At 42.4% G+C, this 25,269-nt stretch overlaps 2 protein-coding genes across 2 annotated transcripts; both read left to right on the forward strand.

Annotated features, from left to right (window-relative positions):
- Window positions 1–7,454: 7,454 nt before the first annotated feature.
- LOC110003293 (zinc finger protein 846) lies at window positions 7,455–11,375 on the forward strand. Its single transcript, XM_020658883.3, has 2 exons — window positions 7,455–7,719; window positions 8,793–11,375. Exons 1-2 carry the CDS (start codon window positions 7,548–7,550, stop codon window positions 9,758–9,760), a joined length of 1,140 nt encoding a protein of 379 aa, XP_020514539.2. The 5' UTR covers window positions 7,455–7,547; the 3' UTR covers window positions 9,761–11,375.
- Window positions 11,376–11,765: 390 nt separating this feature from the next.
- On the forward strand, window positions 11,766–15,135 carry cox8b (cytochrome c oxidase subunit 8B). The gene is made up of 2 exons (XM_020658882.3): window positions 11,766–11,984; window positions 14,855–15,135. Exons 1-2 carry the CDS (start codon window positions 11,877–11,879, stop codon window positions 14,948–14,950), a joined length of 204 nt encoding a protein of 67 aa, XP_020514538.1. The 5' UTR covers window positions 11,766–11,876; the 3' UTR covers window positions 14,951–15,135.
- Window positions 15,136–25,269: the final 10,134 nt, after the last annotated feature.

The following is a 25,269-nucleotide window of genomic DNA, read 5'->3' on the forward strand; positions in this document are numbered from 1 at the left end:
CCAAAGCTCTTACTTGGGGTAACTCCTGGTGATCGTTGCAAAGTTGGTTAGATCGTCACTCTGTTGAATGTTAAATCAACAGATTCAGGCAGGTTTCCTTCGTGGCAGATGTAGGAGGAGGGTAGCGGGATTCAGATCTTCGACCAGAGTCCTGCTCTATAGGGTCTTCTGGTTGCAGGAGCCGAGTTCTTTATGTGTCCTTGTGGATTCAGGGATCAGTGGGCTTCCTTCAGCACTCCTGTCCAGTTGCGTTCAATGACGTCTTACGAAAAATCAAAGGAAAGAAACGCTTCTTTTTGCTCGAACCTGATAGCATCTGATTGCGCCCAAAACTCCTAAAAATATGCAGTGGAAGTAGTCAGCTGAATCCTCTGATGCTTGAATTCAGCATGTGAAGAGCTACCTATACTGAGCAACCTCAGCTCTGGAGTTTAACCTATGTAAGTCAAGAGGAGGAAAGGCTTTGTCTCGAATGCTGGAGTCCATCATATGGAGAGGGTATCCTCTGGTGTCGGCAGACCACACTTGAAGAGAAGGAAGCAATGCCTGATGATTGCTTTTAAAGACTGGAGCTGCCTGTGGGTTTACCTCAGGCCTCCTCCAATGAGGATAGAGAATTCAGACACCCCCCCACTTTTCACACCTATTTGTTGGTTTCTGTTGGGGGGTTGCTGGGCTAAGACCCCTTTGTTCAGTTCCCTCCAAAATACTCTAGTCAGGCTCGAGAACTGTGATACAGGCCTGAGTCTCTTGTCCCATGCACATGGCTGAGGCCCAACATTCCTTTAACGCTTTACAGCCAGTCACATGATCAGTAGTAGTCACATGGTTTAGTAAAAAGGTTACACATTTAAACAAAGAAAGTTAATCATCAAAATGTAAACATCATACCAAGGCAGATGAGAACTACAATTTAGAAGTGACTAAATATACAAACAAATTACTACAAAAGTGATGAAAAAACCCAAAACAATACACCAAGAGGAAAGGAGAAAAGTCCAGGGGGCTCATCTATCAACAGTGTGTGAGCACGGATCTGTGAGTAATGAGTGTGTAAGAACATTCCCACACAAAGAGTGGAATTTATCAACTTGTTCTTTTACTTAGAAATGTGTGTAAATATAAGCACAGCTCTGAGCATGCTTACACACAGAATCTAGAGGTAGAACATTGAAACTACAAATAAAAAGATATTTGATAAGGGGGCGTGTCTGTCCGTAAAAAGACTTCCTGGAAGGCTGGTCTCAAGTTTCCTCGATCCTCTGTGCTGAAAATAAGAGACCTGAGACGTCCATCAACATGGCGGCACAGAACGACTTCCGGTTCAAGCGACGAAAAATAAGAGACATGAGGAGTAGCCATTCAGATTGAGAGCAGTTAGACATTCTTCATCAAACTGATTAGAGCAAAGTTAATGTTTGTTATTTCTCTCAGTAAACACATCACTCAACTGTCTCTGACATGATGATGCCTTCGAGGACTCTCGGTAAACACGTCACTCAACTGTCTCTGACGTGATGATGCCTTCGAGGACTCTCGGTAAACACGTCACTCAACTGTCTGTGACGTGATGATGCCTTCGAGGACTCTCGGTAAACACGTCACTCAACTGTCTGCGACGTGATGATGCCTTCGAGGACTCTCGGTAAACACGTCACTCAACTGTCTGCGACGTGATGATGCCTTCGAGGACTCTCTGTAAACACGTCACTCAACTGTCTGCGACGTGATGATGCCTTCGAGGACTCTCTGTAAACACGTCACTCAACTGTCTGCGACGTGATGATGCCTTCAAGCACTCTCGGTAAACAGGTCACTCAACTGTCTGCGACGTGATGATGATGCCTTCAAAGACTCTCGGTAAACACGTCACTCAACTGTCTGCGACGTGATGATGCCTTCAAGGACTCTCGGTAAACACGTCACTCAACTGTCTATGACATGACGATGATGCCTTCAAGGACTCTCAAAAAACACGTCACTCAACTGTGACGTGATGATGCCTTCAAGGACTCTCAGTAAACACATCACTCAACTGTCTGTGACATGATGATGCCTTCAAGGACTCTCCGTAAGCACGTCACTCAACTGTGACGTGATGATGCCTTCAAGGACTCTCTGTAAACACATCACCCAACTGTCTCTAACACGATGATGCCTTCAAGGACTCTCGCTAAACACGTCACTCAACTGTGACGTGATGATGCCTTCAAGGATTTTCGGTAAACACATCACTCAACTGTCTGTGACACGATGATGCCTTCGAGGACTCTCAGTAAACACGTCACTCAACTGTCTGTGACACGATGATGCCTTCAAGGACTCTCTGTCCCTTTAAGCTTCAAGTCACCAACACGAGTGACCACGAGAGCTGAAAGGTGGCGTGCTACTTTCCACGCCCACTTCACTTCTGAGCAGGACTGAAGTCCCTGCTGCTCTTCATACTGGATGTTCTGTATCACTGATAATCAGAATAATCATGATAACGATGATATTATATGATCAGAATAATCATGAAGTCTCTCTCAGAGTCTAATCTCTCATTTATCTCTTTTTATATCAACAGCTGGTGGTGGTGAGTCTTTAAAGAGAGGATCCTGCTGATCACAGAGCTGGAAGCAGCAGCTGGTGTGTTGGTGAGTCTTTAACTGGGCTGTGTTACTGGGAGACTGACGGACCAATCACAGCGCAGATGACTCTCAGTGCTGCAGTCTGAGCTGCTCTGAGATCAGCTCCACCGTCACACACAGGACCATGACCTCGGACATTTTTCTATTCTCATATTCTGAATTTAAACTGCTTCATGACTCAACGACCGAAGATGAACTCTTTGATTTGGATATAAATGTTTCTGTTGCAGCGCCACCCTGTGGACATGTGTAGTGGTGCAGGTTATTCATTGACTCATATTCACAGATAACAGTAGAAGTTGATTCCACCTGTGCAAGTTAAAGTGTGAAGTTCTGCTTTTAACCACGAGTCGTTGGTCGTCTGATAATAAATCAGTCGTCTCTTTGTTGGATCAAAACAAAGAGGAGGCTTCACTGAGTTTTTAAAAGAACTACAAACAGGATGTCTGGATCCAGGTGCAGAGTCAGCACCTGAATATTTGATGTAATATGAGATGATATAAAAAGAGCTGAATAACATGCAGACTCAATCATTGATATTCATTCATCATGTCAGGGTAACAACGGACACGTTATCAAACTATCTTTATTTTTAACTTCTGATGTTTATTACACTTTGATGTTTGAACCTTCTGTTTTTATTATCTCAGGATTTTAAATAGAAATAAATTCAATCTGTGGAGGGTTTTATTTGAATAATAATTCATGTTTAGGTTCTGTTGCTGCGATCACTGCTTTCTGCCAGCAGGTGTCACTGTTTCCACAGTTTTCTCCAAGACTGATCGATCTGAAGAGATTATTTCTGTGTCAGGAAACACAAAGAAAGATAGATGATGCCAGCTCTTCTATTTGTTCTTATGTTTTTATATTTCATGTTCAAGTTTAATGTCTCTTTTTGTAATCACTGCCCCCTAGTGGACAGGAGTGTGGAGTGATCCAAAGGCAGAAAAAGAATCTTTGACTGGACTTCTGTAATGAAGTGAAGTGTGAAGGAAGTTGAGCTTTCTTTGAGTCTCTCTGTAGTTTGTAACTGAATACTTGGACTCTTCTTCACTTTAGAGGGAACATGTTCTCCTCCACATTTCTTCCTCGTCTGATCTAATTAACCCCGTGTTTTAAGATGGGCTGGTGTTTCTGCTCTTGGTGTAAACCCAGACACAGTCATCTTTCCGTCATGTTGTTCATGTGTGTTACTCTTGATAATTCACTCAAATAATGTCTCTATATTCTACAAGTGATTTACTTTTTAAATAACTGACACCATGTCAACACAAAGTTTCACTGCTTCCAAACCGCCTCTTATACGACGGCCATGTTGCATAAAAAAAACATCAATAACTTCTGTTTATTAAATATCACAGTCTGGATTTTATTAAGGCTGTACATTAATCTTCTTCTTCTTTGAAATTAAACTTAATTTGACTCAAACATGAAGTTGGTGTTATTTTCTGATGTTTATGTTTTTGTCCTCTTGAGTTGTTTGTTTTCAGATGTTCATCAGGCTCCAGGTCCCATCGAGGAAAAGTTCATTCCTCATGATTTAATTCATGAAGCCGACCCAAAGTTTTTGATGACACAGTAAATATAGGCTTTAGTTCAGTTTATAATTCATATCATTATTTTAGTTCAAGCACGCTTGGCGCTGCTCTGCGGCTGACACGCACACGAGAGCTCCGTGTTTGTCTAATTGTAAGTGTTTGTTTTCACGTTTTCCAGTCTATCTTAATGTTTTTTTAATGTGGCATCAATGTGGTGATTGAGGATGTCTGCCATCATCTGTAAATCAGGACCATTGCTGCTGTTTTTATGGATTATTTAGTCATTCATTACTTACGGGAGGGAGGCGCTCCCACACCTGGCTCAGCGAGCGCCCTGTCAGCCCTGGATGCCGACACCTGACTTCCTGGTTGAATGCCTGCGCACAGCAGAGCAATCCCGGCCCCCAACACGCGTTAGGAGCCGGGGTGCACGGTGGGGGAGTCCGGCGTCGCATTCGGGCAAGGGGATCAAAACCTCCGCTCCCAACAACAATCTTATCCAATGTATGATCTCTGAGAAACAAGATCGACGAACTTCATGCCTCTGTGCAACATCTGTGTGAGTACAGAGACAGTTGTCTTCTGTGCTTTTCTGAGACGTGGCTGAACGCTTTAGTCGATAACGAACACCGATACGCGTGGACAGAGATCAACAGGCTACGGGGAAGACAATTGGAGGGGGCGTGTGCTTGTACGTAAACAGCAAATGGTGCAAAAACTACATCGTGAGGCACACAGTAAACACAGCCGATATCGAGCTCCTCTTAGTTTCACTCAGGTCAACGTACTTACCACAGGAATTTGGACAGATTTTCGTGACATCGTGGCCAGTGAGACAATTTACCAGCATGTTCAGAATCTGGAAGGAATCTCTACTGACGTACCAAAAATTATATTGGGTGACTTTAATGGCTGTTCGTTAACATCAGTGCTGCCACATTACCAGCAATATGTGAAGTGCCACACTAGAGGAACAAAAACCATCGATCTCTGCTATGGCAATATTAAAGCAGGCTACAAGGCAACCAGGAAGTCACCAAAAGGTGCATCTGACCACGATACTGTGTTTCTGCTACCATCATATAGACCAAAATTGAAAACTGGAAAACCAAAATCAAGATCTGTGAAAGTGTGGGATGATGACAGTGTACTTGCTTTACAAGGCTGTTTTGAATGTACCGACTGGGAAGTGTTTGAATTTAATGAAGTTTAATGTGATCCCTACCAAACAAACAAAACCATATGCAAACACTAAACCCTGAATTACCGCTGAGATAAAAAAAAGCTTTTAATTGAAAAAGAACAAGCTTTTAGAATAAATGACAGACATAAAGGGAAACTAATACAAAGAAATATACAAATGAAAATTAACGAAGCAAAAAGGGACTACAAAGCTAAAGTTGAGCAACTACTTACAGACAATAAAGGAAGGGGAGCTTGGCGTGGAATTAAAACAATGATTGGCTTGAACTCCCAACAGAATAATGCTTCATATACAATTGAATTTGCCAATGACATGAACAACTTCTTCGCATGATATGAGACTGATAGTCAATCCCCATTGGAGCCTGAGGCAGACTGGAGAAAATATGGCACTCCTATTCAAATAACAACTGAGGAAGTGCAGTTTGCCTTTTCCAAGATTAATGTGAGGAAATCCATCGGCCCAGATGGGTTAGACGGGAATACTCTTAAAAAATGCTGTAAGCAGTTAGGTCCTGTGTTCACACAACTTTTCCAAGCTTCCTTAAATTCACAATTAATCCCAAAATCATGGAAAATATCTAAAATTATCCCATTACCAAGAAAGACAAGCCCCTCTGAATTCAATGATTTTAGACCCATTGCTCTGACCTCAGTTGTCATGAAATGTTTTGAGCGTATCGTTTTATCTCACTTGAGGTCTGAAACAATCAGTCAAATGGATCCCCTACAATTATGTCCTCTCACCTTTGTTGTTTACTTTGTACACCAATGACTGTACAAGTCATCATGACAACTGTAAATTAATTAAGTATGCAGATGATGTTGCTCTGATAGGTCTTATCAGAGACCAATTACAGAGCTGAGCTAGACAACTTTTACAACTGGTGCTCTGATAACTCATTGATTTTAAATACAAAGAAAAGCAAAGAAATGATTATTGATTTTAGAAGACAGTCATCTCTCTCCCCTGTAAAGATGAAGGACACAGAACTTGAAATTGTACCAGAGTTTAAGTATCTTGGCACAGTAATTGACAACAAACTGTCATGGAACACCAACACAAAAGCAAGATATGCAAAGGCTCAACAGCGCCTCTGTTTTTTGAGGAAACTAAGACATTTTAATGTTGACATCACTATGCTGAAATTATTTTACAAGACTTTTATTGAAAGTGTGCTGACCTTTTGTATTCAGTGTTGGGGAGGAGCACTGTCCTTACAAAATAAGAACAAACTGGACAAGGTTGTTAAAATAGGCAGCAAGATAACTGGGAAGCAAATGTACAGCATTTCTTTCCTGACAGACCGGTCAGATCACAGCTGACCCTCTGCACCCCCTTTGGTCAGAGTATGAACTCTTGAATTCAGGGCGCAGGTACAGAACACCAGGATGAGGACTAAAAGAGGCATTACATCCTCTGTACCGCGCAGTATTCAGCTGCTTAATAAGAACTGATCATACAGGACGAACTCGACACTCTGCACTTTATTTAACTTGCTGAATTCCCTCATTGGACACCGCTTTAGTGTGTTTTTATTTGTTCTTATGTGCTGTCCTGTACATTTTTGTTTGTATTGTGTTTTTTAGCTCTCTGTGCCAGGCAAATTCCCCCTAGGGGCAATAAAGGTTTCATTCATTAATTTCATTGTGGACAAAAAAAAAGCATAGTAACAGTCCCTGTAACCATAGTAACCCATATAGTAATTTGCTGTCCCTGTAACCATAGTAACTCACTGTCCCTGTAACCTTAGTAACTCACTGTTCATGTTACCATGGTAACAGTCTGTCCCTGTAACTTTAGTAATTATAGAATTTCCCTCGGTATCAATAAAGTATCTCTGTAACTCACTGTCCCTGTAGGCTAACCTTAAAATACACTTTCTGTCTATCTGTAACCATAGTAACTCACTGTACAATATCATCTAGTTTTTTTAATAAAGAGAAGTGTTTTACATCTTGTTTCTGATAATAAAAACATGTTTTGAACAAAATAAATCCACAGAAAGCGGAACAAAAGGCTGCCGCACCTCCACCGTCGGTAGGATACTTTACAGTGTGACACACAGCGGAAGTAAACAGCGAGAGCACCAGACCTGAGCACAGCTACATCTCCTCTCAGACTTTCCTGTTGTCCTAGTTCATCTTTTTTTTAAAGTTGAATAAAACAACAACAATGTGTTCAGCTGAGAGTCTGAGAGACTTTATCAACCAGCGACTAACGTCTGCTGCGGAAGACATTTTTGTAGTTTTTAAAAGAACTATCGTGGAGTACGAGGAAGAGATCGATCGTCAGCGCAGACTGCTGGATATCGTTTGGAAACCTCACATCATCTTACACAGAGCAGGTGAGGAGCTAACTACATGATTTGAGATGAGATGTTTGATTCGTTTTGTTCCCAGTGGTGTTACTAAAACAGCGGAGTGGTGGGAACATTAAAACAAACTGATTTCTAACCATGAAGTCGTCACATCAGCATATTTGTTATTTTCTCCTTTAATAAAACATAAACGCCATCAGTGACCTCAAATTACCACTGAACTATTTGAATCCCTCTCATGTATCTTCTTCATATTCTGTTGTTAATGTGTTGAATGGTCTGCTGATGCAAAGTGGAGCCTGAAGAAGTGAGTATACTCTGAATTAGTCCCTAAATGTTTGAAGGGTCCTAATCGGCCTCTGTTGTAATCAGTGACATGGAAAACTCAGCAGATTTAGTTCAGCTAATGAGCCTTTTGTTTTTACACACTGACACTCTTCTGCTGCTCGACTTAAAGGAGTACAGATTGTTATGAAGTCAACATAAAGCTGAGAAGAGGAGCAGATCTGATCTTTTTCATGTTGACAGACTTCAGACTGAAACACCTTCATGCCTTTACGTCTCCTCATTCCTGAGCAGCGTTAGAGGTGATGTGTTACAGAGCAATGCAGGAGTGTACTCAGATTACTTCCTGTTGTAACAGGTCACATGACACATTGGCTTTTACAATTCAAGTCATCAGTTATGTTGAACATATTCAAAGAAGCGACTTCACTTTGAAATGTTTTCCCGCCCACCTCCGCTGCTCACCTGTTGTCTTTTTTTAAACAAACCAGGACTCTACAAGGTTTACTTTCTGCACAGTGTTTCACCGTTTTCTTTGAGTGATTCATTTTCACATAACGAGGGAGACAAGGTGATGGAAAGGGAGTGAAAGAATGACCCGTCTACTCTTGATAGTCTTACCCAACCAACCGACAAAGACAACAAGGCGTACCAGCCAATTAGAGACAGAGTGGGGCGGGGCGGCCCTCTGCCCTCCTAGGGATAGATACAGCGTACTACTGAATACTGTGTAGACTTTGATTTAGAGGTATACTGTGCACTACACCACTGGTAATACCATGACATCTTAATGGTTTTGTTTCATGTTCCTCCAGATCTCCCAAAACAATTTGTGTGTAAGGAGGAGGAGAAGGAGGTTCTGCCTGACCAGCAGCTCTGTACCCAGGAGAGGAACTCCAGTCTGGACAAAGAGGATCCAGAGCCTCCACAGGTTAAAGAGGAGCAGGAGGGACTCTGCAGCAGTCAGGAGGGAGAGCAGCTCGTACTGAAGCAGGAGACTGACACATCCATGATGACTCTTACTCATGAGGAGACAGACCACAGTGAAGAACAACTACTAAATAAACACCAGCTCCTTTCTCACAACTCTCAGGATGCTGAGAATCAAGATCCCAAAGGCAGCGAGCTCAGAGACTCAGAATCAACTAGCAAATCAAAAAGTCAATTTTTATGCAAAACATGTGGGAAAGATTTCTATTCAAGCCACTCGTTGAAATTCCACATGAGAAAACACACAGGTGAGCGGCCTTTCTTATGCAGCACCTGTGGGAAAAGCTTCTGTCAGTTATCAGTCTTAAAAAAACACTTTCAAGTCCACACAGGGGAAAAAACGCTGTCTTGTAAGACATGCGGGAAATCGTTCAGGGATAACCACGACTTGACGGTCCACATGAGAACACACACGGGTGAGAAGCCTTACACCTGCAACACCTGTGGGAGAAGATTCAGTCAGATATCACACCTGAACAGTCACATTTTAATCCATACAAATGAAAAGCCGTTTACTTGCAGGACCTGTGGCCGATCGTTCAGACGTAGCAGTGAAATGAGAAACCACATGAGAACACACACAGGTGAGCGGCCTTACCCCTGCAGCACCTGTGGGAAAAGATTCTATCGGAGACCAGAGTTGAATAGACACCTTCAAACTCATACAGGTACACCTTTGAGTCATTCAGACTCGTTACTGTCCCACAAGGATGACAATCCTGATTTGCAGCAGGAGCACACAGAAGACAACAAACACAAGGACGACATCGCCGTACTATCTGAATTAGAATAAAAGTTCAACAATCAGACGACACAACAAAAAATACAAAACATCACAATGAAATCAGTGAAGAGCTCAGACCATGATGGGTTAGTGTGAGGAGGAGGAGGAGGAGGAGGAGGAGGAGGAGGAGGAGGAGGAGGTGTGCAGTTAAAGTGCAAAGAGAGCAACCAAAGGGCTAGTTGATATCTTTATTGCAACATGGACAGATGAGACCGCCTGTTTCAGTGAGCAGGTTTCAAACACTAAGTCTGTTACTATGGTAACTCTTTCAGTCAACCTATCGACAGGCTGAGAGCTGGAGCTGAGGCGGGTTTTAAACCTCCTGTCAATCAGGTCAGCTACACGCCTTATTGTGAAGAACTCTTATCCTTCATCAAAACATTCACCGATGAGGACGATAAGTTATCAGACCGGGGGGGGGGGAGACATTGTGAACAAACTGCTGAGAAGAGAGGCCTTCTGCACTCCACACAGGTGAACCTGATGGACTGATTGAGCCGCTCGTCTTTTATATAATGTTGTCTTTAAAGTCTCCATAGAGAAACAGTTGTCGTCTTGTTAAAAAGGTGTATATGTTGTAAATATAATCACACTTGGGATGGGATGTTATGAGTGTCACAGTTCTGTTAACTCCCTGCTTTTCTCTCACTGTCATTAACCAATGAGTGAAGACTCTCTGTGAGCAGGAGTGTAAATCTGTACCTGTTTGACTCGGAGGAAACTTCAGACCTTTGCACCTAAATACATTTTCCTTTGGATCCTGCCTGAGAGAAGGAGTCCGAGGTTGTTCTCTGAGAGCAATGACCTCCAAGAGTTTCCTTCTGATTAACTTTGTTTATGCCTCTTGGGGAAATAGGTTTTGAGCAGCTTTTACCTAAAAAAACATTCAGACGCCAAGGCCAAAACAAGAGAATGAGACAGATCTGCGGTGCCAGATATGAGAGCAGTTATCAGGTCAACAGGTGTTGCAGCGATGGAAGCGGTCAAGAGAAGTGGTTCAGATAGAAGTGATTGTACCCGACCTAAAAAGCCTCTGCATGTTTCTAATAAGCTCCACGAGCAGAAACGTGCTCAAACTAGGATCAATATTGGAGATGCTTTTGAAAAATGGAGAGAGGTTAGAACACAGAAAGGTTTACAGACCCATGCAGAGCTGGATAAACACTGAAGCTTCAGAGTCCACCACATGGTGACCTGAGTGAGCATGGACTCTATAGAGGAGGGGGGGGGGACAGCTCTCTATGATGTTTAGAATTTAGACTGCAGTACCCATTTTAAACACTAGGGGTCAGCGTTACATGCTGCTCCTTTAATGATAAATACTTGGAAAGGTTCTTGTAGAGAAATATGAGTCCATGACAAAACTGCAGGTAAACTCCGTCACTCTGACTAAATTGTGCAAATTCATCGGCAACATGTTGGAGCTGACTGTAAGACAAAAGTTCAACCATCCCAGTGCACCTGTTCTGTCCTGTACCTGTGCACATGGCAACACCTCATCTACTGGAAGTTTACAATCCGGGTATCATGACGACTCAAAGTTTGTGTGACATCCATAAAAACTCTGCTGCTGTTTAAATGAAACAATAACAATGAATTAAACTTTGACTCGTTCATAAACATCTTCAGGTTTTATTTTAAAATCATGTTCATGTATTCAGTTCCTTTAAAGAGGAATAAATACAAACTAACATTAAAGATAGATGTGTTCCTGGAAGTCAGTCACACTTTCTGCCTCGCTACGACGCGCATGCACGTGTGTGTGTGTGTGTGTGTGTGTGTGTGTGTGTTCGTTTAGCTCGTGCACAGTGGTAGAATAACATGTTTACAGGAGTGCACGAGGGGTGATATGAGGACAGGACCCGCGCTCTTCGGTCACGGTGTCAGATATCCGGAGGTGTGACGACCAATTAAATTCCGACGCTGCCTGAGGGCTGTCAACGTGACCCCCCCCCCCCCCCCCCCCCCTCCCTTCCCTCTGTCGTACACACTCACACACACGCCATTACGCACGCACGTACGCATGCACATTTTGCGCGTGTCCTGTACATAAACCCGTACAGTGCAGCCAGTAGAGGATCATTAACATTACTCCTGCTGCCTGTCTCTCTCTCTCTCCGTCGGTATGTCTCTGCCCGCCGCCTCCAGGCTCCTGAGGAGCGCGCTCCGGACTCAGCTGGTCCCTGTGGCTAACGTGGCGTCCAAACCCGCCAAACACAACATTACTGCAGGGGTGAGTCCGTGTGCACTGTGCTGTCCTCATGTGGGGGGGGGGGGAGTCCGCAGATCTTCATCCTATCTGGAAACATGTCCCCCTTACCTCCCCGGGTCCTCGTGGCCTCGCATGACGGCGCGTAATCCTCCTCCTGCTTCAGCTGCTGCTGCTGCACCCTCACTTTCTTTAACTGCGTCAAACTTCACAGTCTGCTGCGCCAATCCTGTTTTCATCTTTCATATCCTTACTTCATGCTGAACGTCGTCTCGTCCCTAAAACGGCTTTACTTTGAACACTTTGGGCAAGTGCGTCAACATCTCGCCATTATTCCGCCTTATTCTAACACGTACACACTCACACACACACAGAGCTCACGCACACACACACACACACACACACACACACACACACACACACACACAGAGAGCTCACGCACACAACAGTCAGACTGTACCCTGAAAATACATCCAGCTGAATTTGTATTAATTTTACTAAATGTTTAGCACAGCTAAGGCCTCGGTTTATAGGCTGTGTGTGTGTGTGTGTGTGTGTGTGTGTGTGTGTGTGTGTGTGTGTGTGTGTGTGTGTGTGTGTGTGTGTGTGTGTGTGTGTGTGTGTGTGTGTGTGTGTGTGTGTGTGTGTGTGTGTGTGTGTGTGTGTGTGTGTGTGTGTGTGTGAGTGAGAGAGAGAGGGTTAATGCGTCCTCGTTTGGTGAACGCATGGCGTCCTGTTGATCGACCTTCATGTTGATCAGGGTCACACACACACACACACACACACACAGATTTATAATGAAACATTACATCGACACAGACGATAATAAACAGGGTGGATTAATAACTTTATTATTCAGTCTATAAATAACACACGGCCTGTGTTTGACCCACTTCATGAGAGAATAACTTATTAATACCTCAGAACATTTGAGCTCAGACTCACAGGAGTCACGTTCAGAACGTTTCACTTTCCCTGAGTTAAACATTGACAGCTACAGGTGTGGTCAGGAAGTCAACAGGTGCAGAATCCTTCTCAATGTGAATGCTGTGGATGAATCATCTCTGTAATAAAGACGCTGTGTGTTGTTATCAGCACAGGGCATTTCTCATTGAGGACACAAATATTCCCTTTCATACACATTTGCACTCCAGGCAGACGGTCTCTGAAATCTTCCTGAGTTGCATGTTCAGATTTGCGATGAGAGGAGGGGGGGCGATCTCAGGAGGCAGGACGGCGTGGGAAAGACAGACGACTCTATCAGGACTGTTTCTGTTACTTACAAATCTGTGCGACGTCGCTACTCGACTCAAAAGTGCAGAGAAGACAAACATGCTCACCGGACTTCACACAGAAAAATGTACTCAGGGAATGTGTGGAACGAGTCTGTTTGTGTCAAGCAGCATCCTGCAGTCCCTCGAGTGTCCACTAGAGGCTGGCTGCAGAAGCACAGGAAGTCACATACACACCCATTCTAAAAAAAACCAGAGATTAATCAATCAATCAAACTTTATTTATATAGGGGCGCTGGTGGCGCAGTGGTTGGTGCGCGCCCATGTATGGAGGCTGTGGTCCTCCAAGCAGGCGGCCCGGGTTCGCCTCCCACCTGTGGCTTCTTTCCTGCATGTCATTCCTCGCTCTCTCTCCCTGATGTCCAACTCTATCCACTGTCCTGTCTCCCCATTAAAGGCACAAAAAGCCCCCAAAAAATAAAAAAATATAAACTTTATTTATATAGCACCTTGCAGACAAATTAAACTGCAGTTCAAAGAGCTTTACAAGAGTGCAGAAAAGTTGTTGACAAAAAGTAGTTTATAAAATCATTGAGAGACTAATGCACACCAATAAGAATTAAAAAATATATATAAAAATAAAATAAAATACAACACATAAAAGCAGCAAGATAGTAAAATAAATACATAAGAGGAAAATATTTAAAATTGTAGTAGGATAAAAAAGACAATACAATAATGTTAAGATTTGAATTGATATAAAAGACTTTATAAAAGCCAGACTGAATAAATGTGTGTGTGTGTGTGTGTGTGTGTGTGTGTGTGTGTGTGTGTGTGTGTGTGTGTGTGTGTGTGTGTGTGTGTGTGTGTGTGTGTGTGTGTGTGTGTGTGTGTGTGTGTGTGTGTGAAGATCAAGCACAGTTAATATTTAAACAAACCTAATATTAGGATATAACCTCTAAATTAGAAGAGAAAAGGCTCCGCCCCCTGCCAGCTCCACCGCCCTGGTACTGTGTGATTCTGTGGGAAATCCTAAAGGTGTGTGTCCACATTGACATGGGGGGGGGGGTCTCCTAGGCAAGACATGACATAAACAGGAAGTAGCAGACGAAGCATCAGAGTCCTCTATCCCACACTATGATGAGAATATGTGTGTTTGTATCAACGCTCCGTGTAGCTGAAGAGAATCTCAATGTGAAGTAAAGAGAGGAGAAGAACATCCTGGAGAACAGGAAACATGCAGCAGCAGGTTGATTAGAGCACGGAGATGGTAGAGGTGGCGTGCAGACAGTCTATGGTCGTGCAGCGATCACAGGGAATAAAGGTCACCACCCCCTCCCACTGGCTCCTCCCACTGGCTCCAGGTGAATTCTCCTGATTATATCCTGCTGTGTTCTCACATCAGCTCACTCTGACTTTCTGCAGAATAAATACGAGGAGGCTGGAGGAGAAACATTCAGATGTTTGAGTGATCACATGACGCTCAGACTGAGAACACTTCAGTTTCAAAGTTTTCTCTCTCTCTCTCTCTTTTTCTTTCTGCAAGTGTGGAAGCACTAAAAGATGATTTCTTCCTTCAATTCTTTAGAAATCACTGCGTTTGATTCAGGACGTTTGCTGCTTTGTGATAAAAATCAAAGCGTCTGTCTTTGTGTCCCTCAGGAGCAGGCCATTGCTCTGACAGTCATGTTTGTGACCATCCTGGGTCCCTCCGGCTGGATCCTGTCGCACCTGGAGGACTACAAGAAGAAGCAGTAGAAGAAGAAGAAGAAGAGAGGAGGAGGAATCATTCCAGCCAGTCAGCCGTCCCTCCACTCGCCACGTCTCTCACTCCTTCAGCTGCTGAGACGAGATGTTGTTCCTGCACTTCTGACCCATGACCATGTTCGTCTGTGCACCTATAAACCTCTTACCAATAAAACCTGATTCAGTATGAATATAAACTCAATGTGTGCTCCTTACTTTAATGTAATGATGAGTCCCACAGGAGCTGCAGTTTGAGAACGCTTTCAGGATCCATGAGTCCATGAATCCATCTTTAGGCGTCCTTTTATAAATGTTTCTCCGTCCATCTGACAGCCTATAGGATCACCAGGATGTAAGCCCCGCCCCTCTCTTATGCAGGAGTTAGTAACAGTTATTAAACCAGCAGTAAGATAAGATCCGGTGGGAGTGAATCCTCAGATAAACACGAACATCAGTCAGTGTTTCCTCTCAGGGTTCATCTGCAGGTCACTTTATTCTGACAGACACAACACAGATTAAAGTTTAATCCTCTGATCTCACCGTAATCACCTCTGGCTGGAGTCTCATTCTGTTCTTCTTCATGTCTTCTTCTCAGCTCCTGACCGTCGTTAAGAGTTTTCTTACAAACCAAAATGAACTAAAATACACGACTGGAAGAAACATGAAAAGGAACAGAAATCATTGTCTAATTTCTACCGACCTCCTCTTCATCAGCAACACAAAGGCATCACGGAGCAAAGTGTCCCATGGGACAAACAGGAAATATTTCAGCTCTGCTGCAGGTTTCATTCTGCAGGGTTTGCCTCCTCAGGGTGCAGGATGTTGCGCCCTCTAGTGGCCTGTTTCAGCATTGCATTAACCTTATCAAAACTCAAAAGAACATGGCATTAAAAAGTGAGAAACATGTATATAAATAACTTCAAGATTTGTCATCTATGATTTTGGCAGTGAGTCGTAGTCGGTCATCCCCCTGAGATCAGGATTGTTCTGAGTGATGATGATGATGACGGATGACTTAGAGAAATCTGCTGTATCATAGGCTACATTTCTCATTTATGAAAACAAATGAGAAAACAAAAAGTTTCTGAAATTTTATTAAAAAAACTTCAAATGATATTCCAAATGCAAATGCAAAACAGTAAAAGTAAAAATATAAAAATGTAAAAAGTAAAAGTAAAACACAAAGACCAAAATCTAAACCCGGGAGAGTAGACACTTGAGGTTTTAAAAGATCTTGTTCTCTAAGTCCCAAAATGGGATTCAAAAGTCAGAGTGACGTGGAGTCCTTTAGAAAAGTAAAAAAGAACCACGATCAGCTTTTCCAGCGTTTTTATAGCCAAACTGTCTCTTTTTTCAAGATTCTGTAAAACCTCAACAATGCAGATTCGCAGAAACGTGATACATCCACAGGTGATACTAAGTTCATATGTGGCTTTAATGTTAAAGCATTAAGGTAACACAGGTGATACTAAGTTCATATGTGGGTTTGATGTCAAAGCATACAAGGTAACACAGGTGATACTAAGTTCATTTGTGGTTTTAGCTTGAAGACCGTGAACCAGGCAGATACGCAGAAACGTTGTACACCTACGAGCTCGTATGTGGTTTTGCTCAGAGTATGGCACACTTATCTCGACCTCACAGGTGCACAGGCACCGCAGGGTGTGTGTAGGATTGACAGGAAATATAAAAGCCCAAAAACCAAAAGTCGTAGCGACTATATGACATGAATGAATATGATGAAAAGATTAAGTGATAATAAAAGAAAAAGAACATATTGTAAAAACAAATTCAACAATTGCACAACTCTGGATGAGATCTGCTGATTCCAAATGTGAGCGTGCTCGTTTTCTCTGCAGGCCCACACGACCCCCTGCCCTCTTTAACCAGCAGGGGGCGACCTTTGAATGACCCCAAACATTCACAGAGTTTCCCTTTAGACTTAGACTTAGACTTAGACTTTCTTTATTGTCATTCAAACTTGTACATTACAGTGCAGATAAGAACAAAATTTTGTTGCATTTGGCTCGTTGTAGTGCAGGATAAAAACAGCAGCAAGTATTTACATATAAAAAATAAAAATAAGGTGCAGATATAAATAGATATAAAAAGAAAAACTATGAGTAAAAATACTATACAGATAAATATATTGCACGTTATATTGTGTTTTACAGTCCAGTGAGGTAGTCCTGTGTGGGAGTTTGAGGGGGAATGGAGGGATTATTTTTTCCTGTTCAAAAGTCTTATGGCCTGTGGGAAGAAGCTGTTACAGAACCTGGAAGTTCTGCTTCGGAGGCTGCGGAACCTCTTTCCAGAGTCCAGCAGTTAAAACAGTCCTTGGTGGGGGTGGGAGGTGTCTCTGCTGATTTTCTGAGCCCTGGTCAGACAGCAGATCTATCTTCTGTCCATTCGGGTGTTGTTTGTTTCCCTTGTGTGTTTTTGTCTTCAAGTTTATAGTTTAGTGTTTCCTGTTTTATTTTGTAGTTTCTTATCCGTGTGTTTCTTTGTTCTAGTGGTTATGTTACATTCTTGAGTTCTGTGTATCTTGTGTTTCATGATTTATGATGTATTGTCCTCAGTGTTTCTTGTCTTGTGTTTCTGCCTCTGTGTGTTTCCCTCCGTGTTGATTGTCCTCATTGTCTTCACCTGTGTTTGATTACCTCTGTGTGTATTTAGTCTCTTTGTTCCTTCCCTCGTGTTGTCAGTTCATTGTTGTAAGTTGTAGTGTTGTTTGTTGGAGTGTCAGTGTTTCTCAGTGCTTATCAGTTTTTGGATTTTTTCAGTTTGGACATTTTGATAGAAAGTTTTAGTTTTTGCCTTTTTATTTTTAAGAAATAGTTTCATTAGTTTATTCTGCACTTGGGTCCACCTCCTTGTTTTCCCACACCTGTGAAAACATTTAGAAAAGCCACAAGCTCACGCTCGGCTCTTGTTTGCTGATTTCTCTTCAGCTTTTAATAGAAAGAATGATCTGTGATTTTTTGATTGAACTGCCTCATCAGCTTGTTCTGTGGATTATGGACTTTCAGACTGACAGAACTCAGAGGGTGTCTGTAAATGACCATCTATCAGACTCCTTAACCATTTCCACTGGCTCACCACAAGGCTGTGTCCTTTCCCCTCTCCTCTCCTTCATGTATACTGATGCTTACAGCAGCTCTCAGGGGGGCAGACACTTGGTCTTCTGATGACACAGCCTTATTGTGTCTCCTCCAGAGTCAGACCATGGGACACCTCTCCCTGATTTTATTTTTGTGGTGTGACGACAACTTTTTGGAATTGAATGTTTCAAAAACAAAGAACTCGTCCTCAAGGCAGCCACAGAGTTCATCATACATGGTAAAAATGTGGAGATTGTAAGGTCATACAAATACTTAGGCACATATTTGGACGACCAACTCAAATTTGATGCTAACACTGAGGCTATCGTAAAGAGGGGGCAACAGAGAATTCACCTTTTTAAGGAAACTGAACTCTTTCTCAGTCAGTCTTTTTATTGAGAGTCTCCTTTGTTTTTCTTTTATCTGTTGGTTTGACAGCCTCTCAGTTAAAAACAGAAACATTCTTTCAGGAAATGTTAAAATCAGTTCTCAGATAATCAGCATGAAACAGAGAGATTTAAACTCTTTTTGTAAGCAGCAGATCCTCAGGACGGCTGAGAGTATTTTAGCTTCTTCTAGTCATGCACTCTGAAGTAAATTTTCTCTGCTGCCATCACGTCGTCGTTATGTTTTACCTGCCTGTAAAACTAACCGTTACTCTAAATCGTTCATCCCCTCTGCGATCAGAACGCTCCTGAATGATTTTATCTTTTGGCGCCACATATCTTTTATTTATTCTTTTATTGGACTGATCACTCTGGTGTGTTTTCATTTCTTTGTGTCAGGCTGACCTCTAATCAGTCTGTCTAATATCAGTGTCTCCTTCAGGTCTTATCCATGTTTTAACTTCTTGTGTAATCTGTTGTTTGTACGTCATCTTGTCTTTGTTTGTGTTTCTCTCTCATGTGTACGAGCTGCTCCACACCAAGAGGGATTAATAAAGTTGTTTGAATTTGAATTGAATTGAATTGAATGGCAACATAAAACAACTCTGACAATTCAGAGTCTTTGACTTCACTTCATACAGTCTCCTTGTGTTTTTTATTAAACATGAAATATCTGAACACAGCTCTTCAAATCTTTATTTAAAGAATTCAACAAGTTGAAACACACGTCTGTTTGAAAGTTGTCCGTGCAAAACTGATGCTTCAAATGACATTTTCTCCTTTGCTCTTCATCTTCTGAACTAAAAACAGCTCTTGGCCGTATAGGCGGTTGCCTAGAGCGCCACATGCTGGAGGGGCGCCGCCGAAGCCTGCACTGGTTCAGTAAATAAACCTTGTTGAGGGTTCTTTTGATTGAAAGAGTCCTTTGTTAAAGTTAAAGAGAAACAAGCGGAGTCAGGCAGAGAGATCACAAGCTAGGAGTCTCTGCTTCACAACTTTCCCTGCAGGCTGAGATTCTAGAGTCTGTTGGGGCGCTAGGCAAACCTTTTACCTTGGGGCTCCTCCAGCCAATATCTACCAGTGTCCCGATGCACTTCCTCTTTCTTTTTCACTCCCTGACTGATCATTCCTCTTCATTTTTCTTCAGTGACGACTTTGTTTCAAACAGGAATATTTTATTTATTTATTTATTTTGAGCTGCAGTTTTACGTTTGTCAGCATTCGGGGGGCCCCTAACTGGCCTGGGGGCCCCGAGCAGCTGCCTGCCTCGCCTGTTGACAAGCAGCGCCTCTGAATAGAGCGACGCAGAAACGGCTCGTTGTTGACGTCACTGAACACAATAGAAATCATCTCGCAGGAAATCAGTTTAAACTTCTCTCTGAGTGACCTTCAAAGACAAGGTGCGATTTATATTCCAGATTTTACGGTGAATGAAACTCGCAACCATCTGCAACTGTGCTTCAAGTAGCAAAATGGAAAATGACAATGAGGGGCGTCAAATCCTAATCTCGCCTCGGGCACCAAAATGGCTGCTAAAAACAAACATCCGACGCCGCTGTGAGGAGCATGTGTGAACAGCTGCGGCTGCCCCCCTCAACTCAAAAGTTTTGATCTAGGCTGGGGGTGGAGTCCATGGGTGGAGATATCAGGGGAGGGGAGGGGATTTTTTTTTTACCAGAATCCCACTGTGACATCACAAGGAGAGCACATTTGAAACAGAACATTTTTCTCTGTGTTGTAAGACTTATGCAGACCACAAACAAAGGACTGGATGGGTTTATTTCACATGTTGTGGGTCAGTAGACTCTCAGGTTACACACATATATGTTCACAAACACTGTACAAGTGGATTTTTCATAATATGTCCCCTTTAAGGAAACATTGTTTTTGTTCACAAACAATCTTTTCCAGCAGTTCACTAAGCATTGGACGCAGACTGGTTGGTCTACAGTTTTCACCACTGAATTCTTCTGCTGTGTTTGTTTTGTTTTTAACCTCTTCCATGCTGAGGGAAAGACACTCTTTGCTCCACTGGTGTTAAAGATGGTGTAAACGGGTCCTGCTAAACCCCCCTGGCTGGTTTGTTAGAGTTTTTAGATGATAACTGTTGTTCCACTAGTTTTATATTTACTTTGTTTAATTCAAACTTAAGGGCGTGGTTACCATTAATGAGCTGTGTCACTCTCACCTCATGCGACCTCATGACATTTCATCTCTCAATGTTTCTACTTTGTTTATAAAGAATTTAGATACTCATCAATGTCATGTGGTTCAGTGAGAGTCACCTGTATCAATAAAAGATGGGATTTGGCTCGGTTTCCTTCCCATCATTTCATTAAATGTGCCCCAGTTTTTTCCCTCAAAAATGAACACTCATTTATTTAATGTTTGAAAGATAACTTTTTCTTTTTCAGTAACTACGTTTCCCAGTTTACAGCATGGTTTCCCAGTCAGCTCATCTCCCTTTTTTGCTTGCAATATTTTTTTGCCACATCTCAGTCGACCATTATGCTCATCATCATCAACCCAGTCTGCTCTTTTTTAATTGGCTCGTGTTTGTCTGCTGCACGGTGAAATATATCCCCAAACGCTTTAACCCTTATGCCCTGTGAAGGATATGTGTGTAGTTGTCAGGTGCTTTATTTGAGGTAATTTTGGCTGTGATTGTTCCCTAGCCATGAAATTGGTAAGGAAAGTGTGTTTCTCAATGAAATTTGAAATTTTTGGTACAAATCTTGTAGTTAACAGTCTTTTTCAAAAAAGCAGTTAGTGGTTATGATCGAAACTGGCATCTAAAGGGTTATTTTTTTCATTGTGATGAATTAAATCATGATATAAATTGAACAAGAACCCCTTCATGAAAAAAATGAACTTTTCTGCATTATTTTGGATTTCCCTTTAGGGACCTTTTCTTTCCGAGCAGCTATAATGTTATGATCACTATGGGAACAGGTATTCCACTGGAACACCTCTCCACAGAAGATCTGGTCTATGCTCGTCGCTGTTCTCTTACCAAATCTGTTCATCTTCATAAACTTGTGTTGGTTAACGACTTAGTGCGTCAGTAAGGAAGTTTCGCCTTTAGCGGACAGTCTTGTGACATCCAGTTTATAAATATTCAAGTCATACATTTCACATTTTCAGTCATATCACACAGTTCACTCAGATACAAGCTGTCTGCACATGGTGGCCTAACACAACCCGTGCTGTTACAGTTTTTTCCAATTGCTAAAACACAATTTTGCAAACTAGGCTGGTTTCATCAAAATACTTAACACAATTCACAAAACCACAAACTGCAACATACCTCATATATCCTGCAAAATGAAGCACTGCAACCAAAACTACATGTAGCATTTTATTTTTCACCAAACAAGTCAGTGCTACATATACCAGTGCAGTAAAACGGCTCAAGTTGGGCTGCACCCTCCATCCAGCCTCTCACATTGTCAGCCCATGATGACATGATCAACTGAGGTTGCTCTGAGTTCATTTGAAAGTTGTTTTCTTCTTTGGCCATGAACTCCTCTACCAGCTCTTCCTCTACCAGCTCTTCCTCTACCTCTCACTCTTCCTCTACCAGCTCTACCTCTCACTCTTCCTCTACCAGCTCTTCCTCTACCTCTCACTCTTCCTCTACCAGCTCTACCCCTACCTCTCACTCTTCCTCTACCAGCTCTACCCCTACCTCTCACTCTTCCTCTACCAGCTCTACCTCTCACTCTTCCTCTACCAGCTCTTCCTCTACCTCTCACTCTTCCTCTACCAGCTCTTCCTCTACCTCTCACTCTTCCTCTACCAGCTCTTCCTCTACCTCTCACTCTTCCTCTACCAGCTCTATCCCTACCTCTCACTCTTCCTCCCCCTTTCATTCTCACCCTCCCTCTTCCTCTTCCTCTCTCTGCAACCTCTTCCCTTGTTGTTGTAAAAAAGTGCTCACTTGTGGTCTTTTCATAGTGCTTACTTCCTGATTGAAGTGATAACAATTACAGTTTTTCCAATTGCTAAAACACAATTTTTCAAACTAGGCTGGTTTCATCAAAATACTTAACACAATTCACAAAACCACAAACTGCAACATACCTCACATATCCTGCAAAATGAAACACTGCAACCAAAACTACATGTAGCATTATCAAAATCAAACTTTTGCACCAAGTGGCACACACTTCATTTATATTACCAGATTTTTGTCTAACCAACTACACACTGTTGGGCATAATGAAAAGCACTCTCATCTTTAGTATGCTTTGCCATAATACTAAAATAGTTTGAATTGTAGAAAATTCTTCAGATTGTTCACATGCACAGAAGTATTTGCAGATACACACACACGCTGTTGAAACATTTATTTTTTTATTTTTCACCAAACAAGTCAGTGCTACATATTTATTTATTAAAGTAAAACGGCTCAAGTTGGGCTGCACCCTCCGTCCAGCCTCTCACATTGTCAGCCCATGATGACATGATCAACTAAGGTTGCTCTGAGTTCATTTGTGTAGCATGTCCTGAACATGCAAAAAGGGGTGAATAACTTTACTATAGCTAACGGACGCTCACCACCCATTAGTTAACTAATTATTGAACTAAATGAGAGCTCACTCCCTACCAACCTGCTCGTCTACTCTTTCCTAGTGGAAGGAGCTATGTAAAATTACTCCTCTAACACCCTTTGGACAAGAACAAGATATAATCACAGCCCCAGGATTATCTGCCTAACATTCATTTGTAGAATAATTAGATTCAAGGATAACCCCTGGTACAGGACTCTAGATTACCCCCCAGAGAGGGAATAACTGTGAACTCCCCTCACTAGGATGTTAGGTGTGTATGGGAAGTGTATATAAATCAGTAAGTGTGCCGTGGTGTGACTGCTCAAACCTTACCTTCCGAGGTAAACGGGGTCCTTAAGGGGAACTTCCAGTCTTTGTGGTGTAAATGATTTTAGTCAGAAAGTAATTTCAAAAAGTTTCCGAAAATTTAATTAAAAAATTTCAAAAGATATTCCATATTACACTCATCTTGACCTCACAGGTGCGTAGGCACTACGAGTGTGTGTGAGTTTAACAGGAAATGTTGAAAGCAGAAAAAGGTTAAGACTTTATGACATATGTATTAAATGATGAAAAAATTAAATGATAATAAAACAAAAAACAAAAACAAATTCAACAATTGCATAACTTTTTCTGATCTTTCAACAATTTGAAAGTTGTTTTCTTCTTTGGCCATGAACTCCTCTACCAGCTCTACTCCTACCTCTCACTCTTCCTCTACCAGCTCTACCCCTACCTCTCACTCCTCCTCTACCAGCTCTACCCCTACCTCTCACTCCTCCTCTACCAGCTCTATCCCTACCTCTCACTCCTCCTCTACCAGCTCTACCCCTACCTCTCACTCCTCCTCTACCAGCTCTACCTCTCACTCCTCCTCTACCAGCTCTACCCCTACCTCTCACTCCTCCTCTACCAGCTCTACCCCTACCTCTCACTCCTCCTCTACCAGCTCTACCCCTACCTCTCACTCCTCCTCTACCAGCTCTACTCCTACCTCTCACTCCTCCTCTACCAGCTCTATCCCTACCTCTCACTCTTCCTCCCCCTCTCATTCTCACCCTCCCTCTTCCTCTCTCTGTAACCTCTTCCCTTGTTGTAAAAATAAGGTGCTCACTTGTGGTCTTTTCATAGTGCTTACTTCCTGATTGAAGAGATAACAATTAATCATTGAGGTTTTTGGCCAATTAGCTCATGAAGTGTCATTTTGAATGGCAGTGTTTTGAAATGGCAAACATGTGACTTTATGTCTGATTGTTGTGTCTTATGCAGAGAACCGTGTTCAGTGCATTTAAAAAGTGTCGTTTTGAATTGCAAAATGTGTGTAAAGCAGAAAATGAGTTTAGACTTTTGGAGACTTGAGAAGAGGTTTTGCTCTCTGTGTGTCAGTTTGAATAATTGTGCTATGCATTTCATTTTAGTGTGTTAGCGATTGGAAAAAACTGTAACATGGTCAGTGACTGTTAGGTGGGGGTTATTTCTGTAGTAGATGGACAATGATGAAAACGGAAACAGACTGTGGATCATCTCAGATTAAATTCAGCCATGGTCAGACGACACAGAAACACAACACACATGGCTGACCCATGCTGACCAAGATCTCACAATTGCTTGCAATCATTGACAATCATTGTGGATTTCCTTGTTGTTGATATGTTTGATGATGAAGAAATTCGCCGTTGAGACTGACCTGCTATCAAAAAGGATTATTTATTAACAAGATACAGAATCTCCAGGCTCGCCATGGTTCGACCTGGGAGAGACCTGAAGTGTCTGATGTAACCAGGACAGAGGTAATATAAGTTTACAATGGGCGCATCAGGAGTATCTGAAGGAGATTTAGGAGCCCTCTCAGTGGAATGTGTACAATGGGGCCCCTGTGTCCAGAGAGTTGCCCAGGGACTTCTGGACAAGAGATTGTATCTGTGACCTGTGTTGTCCTTTGAGTTTATGACATACATATGACATACATATGACTAAGACAGAAACCCCTGCAGTTGTAGTAAGAGGGGTGTCCTGAAAACAAACAGATGTCCCTATGTTGTTCTCCTGTGAGGTGTGTCCATAAATACCAGAGTTTCTGTGTGTAAGGGGAGAGATCACTTTTGGCTGTGTCTCTCCCAGGTCGAACCATGGCGAGCCTGGCGATGCTGTAACTTGTTTGTCAATAAAATGATCATTATGTAAGCAAGTCAGTGTCAACGGAGAATTTCTTCATCATCAAACATATCAACAACAAGGGATTCCACATCAGACCCAAAGCCAAAAGTGATCTCTCTCGAACACACAGAAAC

Source organism: Labrus bergylta, chromosome 7 (genome assembly GCF_963930695.1).
Source record: "Labrus bergylta chromosome 7, fLabBer1.1, whole genome shotgun sequence".
In the NCBI taxonomy this organism is placed as follows: domain Eukaryota; kingdom Metazoa; phylum Chordata; class Actinopteri; order Labriformes; family Labridae; genus Labrus; species Labrus bergylta.

Excerpts from the sequence above, each read along its gene's own strand:
- LOC110003293 (XM_020658883.3), top strand. The coding sequence starts at position 7,548 with ATGTGTTCAGCTGAGAGTCTGAGAGACTTTATCAACCAGCGACTAACG. Across the intron at positions 7,720-8,792 it reads CATCATCTTACACAGAGCAG|ATCTCCCAAAACAATTTGTG; the intron begins GTGAGGAGCTAA and ends ATGTTCCTCCAG.
- cox8b (XM_020658882.3), top strand. The coding sequence starts at position 11,877 with ATGTCTCTGCCCGCCGCCTCCAGGCTCCTGAGGAGCGCGCTCCGGACT. Across the intron at positions 11,985-14,854 it reads AACACAACATTACTGCAGGG|GAGCAGGCCATTGCTCTGAC; the intron begins GTGAGTCCGTGT and ends TGTGTCCCTCAG.